The sequence below is a fragment of the Genypterus blacodes genome, unplaced genomic scaffold (genome assembly GCF_046128005.1).
Source record: "Genypterus blacodes isolate CSIRO-AG114 ecotype Tasmania unplaced genomic scaffold, CSIRO-AGI_Gbla_v1 ptg000438l_1, whole genome shotgun sequence".
Classification (NCBI taxonomy): domain Eukaryota; kingdom Metazoa; phylum Chordata; class Actinopteri; order Ophidiiformes; family Ophidiidae; genus Genypterus; species Genypterus blacodes.
In genome coordinates, this window is record NW_027467208.1 from 1,598,134 (window position 1) to 1,605,210 (window position 7,077).

The following is a 7,077-nucleotide window of genomic DNA, read 5'->3' on the forward strand; positions in this document are numbered from 1 at the left end:
GTCATGCTTTGCGCTATCAGTTTCTTTTGTTTCATGGCACGCAGAGCATTGATATTAAACAGCACGTTCCAACGTCAACATCTTTTTAAGTTGGCTTGGCAAGGTTGGCAAGTTTGTGTAGGCAGCAGCCACTCACGTCGTTAGGCCTTCGTTGATGTAATGATCATGACTTTCCACAGGTGGCGCTCTGACCTAGACATAGGCTAAAAGGGGATAATCAGGGTTAAGATGAGGGAATATGAAAGATGTACTTGGTATCATGTGACACCGAAATGTTTTACTTCTTTCTCTCCTTCTCAGGCTACATAATGCATAAAATTGTTGTGTTTACGGTTTACGTACGATGCGGTTCTTCTGTGTCGGCTACAGACTTCTGGACTGCCTGTCTCCTTGTCAGAATACAGGTGGGAAAGAAAATAGTGCAGGTGATGCATCGTCCTCTGTGCTCATAAATGTGCTTATCTAGTTGTAATAGTTTCTATTGGATGAAAGACAATCCAGTACTATGGGGAATAATAGCACCACTTACGTGAGGAGTAAGACAGTTTCAGTTGGATCCAGTCAGCGACTAAAGAGCTGAACATCACTGTATATCAGAAGCACAGCATGTGGGCCGGAGTTTCTCTGTAAAATTAGAATTGTGTATCCACTATCTGCTTTTGGATCATTAAAGAGAGGTACCAGCATTTCCTGACATGTGTTCTGTCACATCACAGCTCAGTCACATGCAATATGGTAACTAATAGGTCCACCCCTTAGTCTGTTCATGTGTGTTTCAGTGTGTAGTTTGATAATCAATGTCACCTCCACCAGTAGAATAATAAAACAATTGAGTAATGAGGTGTGTGGTGATGTGAAGCCTTAATTAATTCACTTGTTTATTAAGTCAGCTTCATCGAACTTTTGTCCTGTGAAATACATTTGATTATAGAAACACAGCAGGGACTTTATTGTATGTATCATCAAAATGTACAATAGCAACATTTAGGAAACGACCAAAAGTCACTCAAAGATCACAAATTTTATTCCAGGACATGGAGTTTATTTTACAATTGAGGATAAAAGAACATCATTTTGAATAACTGGTTTGATGATAAACCCTGGAACTCTATCATTGTATGAGAATTTTTTAATTTTTCTGTACAGTACCATACATCAGAGAAGATGCCAGTAAAGTTTGATCATTTTATGTAAACCACATTGAGGGACCGAGTTTTCATTGAAAAAGGAACATTGTGGTCCAACAATATTCTGTAGCTTTATACATTTTCCCCATATTTACTAAAAAATAACATTATAAAAATGCACACAGTACAAATAATGCTGAACTGTAAAGAGCAAGATATGCCGACATACTTTTTTTTTTTTTTTTTTTTACATACTTGCTGATTATTCATACAATACATTTTAAACTTCATTAATTTTACAACTGCAGCTCACACAATAATAAAATTGGTAGCCTACTAATGCAAATACTGTACATGTTGAAACAACCATAAATTGAGATTTTACTAGAGAAACAAAGATTCTAAACACATTTTGAAAGAATTTGTGGAATGGCAAGTACAAAACAATATTAAAGTTAGTAAGTTCTATGTTCCCCCGAATTGCTATGTGGGCTATCAGGAAGATTGAAAATGCAAAAAGGTGATGAGTCCTTTTTACCCATATATCTTTATATCCATTTGCACGTCCTTAAAGTGCTTAAATTACCTTCTAATTGGGCTATTTTTAACATATTCCTTCATATAAACCTCACTTTCCGAAGTTTGTTAGATAGGGATACTCAATTTTGTCTACAGGGATGAAATTTCATTAGACACAATATGCTCACTGCTTTACAAAAACATGCACAAACTGTCCCATAAATAATATGCAAGTTCTGTGTTGAAATATATATAAAAAATTCAAAAACAGTGATCAAAATAAGAGCGTGATCCAGTTTCCAAACAACAGATGGACTATTCCCAAAGGCTCAGATAAGATGCAGTGCATTAAGAAAGCAACAATCCGTCAGTGACTGTATAGTGCCACGGCTGCTGCACCAGTTTAATTTTGGTACATGTCTCTAAAAATCAACTTATACAACAACTTACACAGCTTGGCACCTCTGCAGTGCAAGCCCCTGCTATTTAGAATAACTGATTAATGTGGTATTAAAGCTACCATGTTTCCATTATAATATCTATGACATTGTATCATTTTACAGTTGTGGCACTATCTGAAATGACAGATTGTAGCTTAAAATTATAGTGCAACAGTAATCTGTCATGCCATCAGTTTTTATGTGACTTCATGGTTTATCAAACTTTTCCAACTCTTTCACAAAGATAAGATGGTCCTCAGGTGACTTTCCATGTGTTTTACAAAGGTGCAATTTAATTGCATGCTTGCTCACAAATGTCCGATTGCACAGCTTGCACTGGAATATTGAGCCACTGTCTTCTTCCGTGTTTCCAGGGGGACTGAATGTCTTATCTTCTATCCTGCTCACTGTTTGCGTCTCTATCAAGTCAATGGAAAGTTTTGAAAGGTCCTTCAAGGTAAACCCAAGGTGGAACTCCAAATGGTTAATGTAGGAGGAAGGAGTCCTGAACTGGGAGGCACAGTCACTGCACAAAAACAGAGGTTGGCCAGAGTCGATATTTTTTAGGAACTTTGTTCCCCCTGTCCGCTTTAACTGATATTTTACATTGGCCAGCCAATGTGAGATAGTAGTCATGGAGAGACCAGTGAATTTACAGATATGGACCCGTTCTTGTGGTCCCAGGTCAGTAATTACAAACTTACCGTCTGGAGTCTCCTTCAAACTAGTGGCAAACTGGGCCTGGAGAATCAGGAGGTGCTGGGGATTCCAGTTTGACTGTCTACCTTTCCGTCTTTGGATGGGAGACAACTCCTCCAGGCCATCATCAAAAGTACAGCCATCAAGATCTGATTTCTCAGAAACAGAAGATGGTGTTGTAGACTTTGGTGTCAAGCGGCCGGTCAGATTTTTTACCATGTCTGAAATATCCATCAGTGCATTCTCCCGCAGGGGTGGAGACGAAGACTCAGAGAAACTTTTGAAAATGGATTTGTTGTTGTTGTTCATTGTGGAAGAAGTACCCTTAGCTGTACTTCCATTAGTGCTTTTGGATTTTGTCAAGTCCATGGGTTGATCTTCATCCTCGTGGTACTGACCCAGGGGTTCAGCTTGCTTGACTTGAGCAGAGCTGGAGTTCATCTTGTAAAGCGCCGCAAATGGGTCTACGAAGGAAGTGGCCACCTTTGAAGCTTTCCCCAAGTGGTTGTTCATGACAGACTGCAGAGCACTGAGAGGGTTGACAAACGGTTGTTCGGGTGAGTGATCTGTAATAATGCCAAGGTTATTGCAGCCATTGGTGACAGGCTTTTTGGGAGAATTGGCCTCACTCTTTATGTGGGCATCTATTTTACTGTCTACTGGCTCTCCTTCTTTGCCTGTAGACTCAGTCTGGTCCTCAACTATAGTGCCACTCCCTGACTTAGTTAGCTTTTCTAAGTTGGGTGATGCATGTTTGTCCATAGGACTTGGCAGAGGCGATGTTGCAGACATAGGTGTACCCTTACTTTCTAAAGATGTTTCCTCTTTTTCATTCTTCACTGAGCTTTTCCCTGTTACTTTTTCCACTAACTCTTCCATGGCCAGCACATTGCTCTTGTGACTTGGTGGTGTAGAGGGACTGTTTGGTGAATGGATCAGAGTGCTTAAATCTGAGGACAGGACTTTCAAAGTGTTGCTGCTGCTGAATAAAGGTTGAATCTGTGCACACGAGGGAAAGGTAGACTTCAAAGACCCATGGAGCTGATAGGCAGCATGAATGCTGGGGTATCCACCACCCCAGGTTGGGGTGCCTGTCTGGGCCTTGCTGATTGCACTTGACACTGTGTTCTCTAAAGACTTTAGGATGTCTAGGCCGCCTTTAGGTGTTTCCAAATCTTCCTCCCTCAGATATTGGTAAGATCTGGTCTTTCCAGCTTTTCCAGCCTTTTCAGTGGGATCTTCTCTCTCTTGTTTAATTTTCTTCTCTGGTTCAGCTGCCTCTCTTTCCTCTTCCCCCATTTCTTCATCCTCTATGTCTTTTTCCTTTTTGTCCTTAGGGCTAGCAGAAGGCAAGGGGGAGTCAGAGTGTGACTTCCCATTGGGAGCTGGGAGTCGTGTGGTAGTTGGTGGGAGAGGAATTGATTGGATTTTCTCCTCAATGACAGGATCAAAAACCAGCTGTTTACCCTTTTTAGAGGCTGAGTTGGTGACTTTGAGAAAGTGTCCTGTGACCATCATGTGGGCTGTCAGTTGTTGCAAAGTGTCATGTGAACTTCCACATTCCATGCATTTCAGAATTTGTGCCTTGCGTGCCTCAAACTGCCAGGTATAACTGGCACCATTTTGGTAACCGTATCGATTGTTAGGAGTAACATAGGGATTGCCCACTTTTTGGTCTTTAGGGGTTTCTCCCAGTAGTATACCAGATGAGACAGACTCTGGTGAGCTAGGGGACAATAATTCTTGAAATGCTCTTTTTTTGGTAGGGGGTACCAGCTTTGCGGTGAGAGCTGGCATTGGTTCTTTTAGAGGCACTTTCTGATAGTGTTTTGTTTTGATCATGTGAACACTAAGGTCTTGTAAGGATTCAAAGGAGTGGCCACAGTACATACATTTCAGAACCTTCTGGGCGTCTTCTTTGCCTTCCATTTCCAACAGAGAGCGTTTGCGTGGCTTTGACCACTTCTTGCTTCGATCATCCTCATTGTCCTTATTGTCGTCGCGGTAGTGGCCTGTCTCGTTCATATGCACAGTCAAGCCAACCAAAGTATCGTAGGCTGCACTACAGTCCTTGCACCTGAACTTGCTGGCGCCTGTAAACACAGGGCCGTAGAGCTTATTGTTCTGCCTGTAGAGCTGCACAGTGCTGAACAAGCTTGGTTCAGGGAGCAGATGGTATGGAGTGTGCTGCAGGGTCTTAGCCAGTGCAGCCTGGTGCCAGTCATAAGCTGTACCGCCTGCATTGCTGGAGCTTAGGCCGTTGTGGCCACTGTGGTGACTCGACACTGTACGCGTTGTGGTACTGCTGGTGGTAATACTAGCAGTGGCTGAGGCATTGCTGCTGCTGCTTCTGTTCTTCACATGGTTGTTGCCCTGGCTATGACTGTTGAGGAACCCATTGCTCCCTTTGTGGCTGCTCCCATTGGTGTCAGTGGCTGTGAAATTATTCACTTGTTTACTTTTAAGGATGTCCAGTGCAATGCTAGACCAGGAGGCATCTGAGATCAGGTTTGCATAGACAGATTTCATTTTTGCCAGACTGTCCTGTAGTGAGAGGCCATTGATGGACTCTGTGCTATCCCCAACTACTTTCTCTTCTATCTTGTCCTGAACATTTATGGGGGACGCAGTTTTGAGGTCCACCAGCTGATCACTGGTGTTGCTGAGTGGCGACGCATATCCGGCATCTGGGTTGGTGCCATTGCTGAGTGGAGAGTTTTGGCAGCTATAAGCATCTCTTCCCTCGTCATCGTCATTAAGGAGATATTCTGCGTCTTGTCCATCCAGAGACAGGCCGTCATCCTGGAGAGGCTCCTCCTCATCGATCTTGTCCAGGTGAAATTCATCTTCGGGTCCATAAGCTGGAAAACAACAGAGGGAAAAATAACATTAGATATTTCTTTACAGCGATGACACCGATTGTCCAAGTACAACAGAAATCATGTTACAGTTACACACCCCTTCTCAATTTCAGGGTGGTATGTGCCGTAATCCTAAAGTGATTTCTGTCAATAGTCCCGGCACAAGACACAGGTTTGCAAAAATAAAGTGGCAAACATCCATATCTTGACAATGACAGATCGTCCCTTCACTGCACAGCCTAATGAAGCTATTGAACACTATAGCTCAGCAAGGATGAGCAACAGAAGTGTTTACACATAGTTTCAAAACTAGGGAATGAGCAAAATTTTCAACATATGCAGGGAGCGACTCCTCAGAGCAGATGACATCTATTAATCATGTGGTAAAATCTTTCATTTCACAACAAAGTGTGGATGTTTTGATCCCCATTCACTTGAAAATATGCCTCATTAATCGATCTGTAAGGACTCACTTTGACATCTGCTTCAAAGCATATTCAGAGTACCAACATCACATTTATACAATTGACTCACTGCATGAATTTACTGCACGCTTTTTATTAATTTCATCAAATATGAAAACTCTTTTCCTCAGCAAAGTGAAATAAAATAACAGCCTGCAGCCAAACGGTGACACGGAATATTTCATTGTCTGCCGTATTCTGCTGCTGCAGGGGAACCATAGATCTGCTCTGACTTTGATCCGCTCCATCCTAGCAACGTGCCATATATGCTATGGATTCACAAGTAAGAGATAGTGGTGGAAAATGCCAGCTGCATCAGCCTTTGCCAAGCCATGGTTGGCTGGAGTCGACTTGGCACCGGCTGTGGAAGTCCTCACAGCGTGATGCTAGGAAATGGCCAGTGGACATGACAAGCCGTGTTGTCACTGCCTGAGAGTCAAGTGTGCCATTTTAAAAGAAAGGCGAGAGATTTATAGTATCTCTAGGAAATGGCTGTCCTCGCTCTCACATACTGTCTACATATCTCACACACTGTTAATATTGTGGCTGAGACACAGAAATCTCATGACAATCTGCATTCATTTTCATCACAATCGAGCAGGGGAAAAAAAGCGTTTTAGGGTTGGAAACATTACAGAGAGATAGAAACAGGCGGGCAGATAGAGGGTTAAATTTGCTAAGGCAGCTCCCCAATCCAACCCTGCTAAGATGCATGTCTCAGGTGCCAGAATCAGTCTCCAGTGAAGAGGCAGATGTGCTGTCAGCTTCAAACAGCATGTAGCTCTCTATCCCATAATCGGAGTGGACGTAATACCTGATGTTTGCGAGGTGCCAGTTACTGCTGCCTGGGAAAAGCTGAAGGTCCAACAGCTGCAACTATATTCTCTCCCAGAGTGTGTGTGTGTTTGTGTGTGTGTGTGTGTGTGCGCGTACGTGTACATCCTTGCTCTTGCTAATTAAACCGGTG

The 7,077-nt window shown here is 42.6% G+C and overlaps 1 protein-coding gene across 1 annotated transcript; it reads right to left on the reverse strand.

Annotated features, from left to right (window-relative positions):
- Nucleotides 1-1,058: 1,058 nt before the first annotated feature.
- On the reverse strand, nucleotides 1,059-5,387 carry LOC142989548 (teashirt homolog 1-like). Its single transcript, XM_076139086.1, has one exon. The coding sequence runs from the start codon at nucleotides 5,312-5,314 to the stop codon at nucleotides 2,294-2,296; it is 3,021 nt and encodes a 1,006-aa protein (XP_075995201.1). The 5' UTR covers nucleotides 5,315-5,387; the 3' UTR covers nucleotides 1,059-2,293.
- Nucleotides 5,388-7,077: the final 1,690 nt, after the last annotated feature.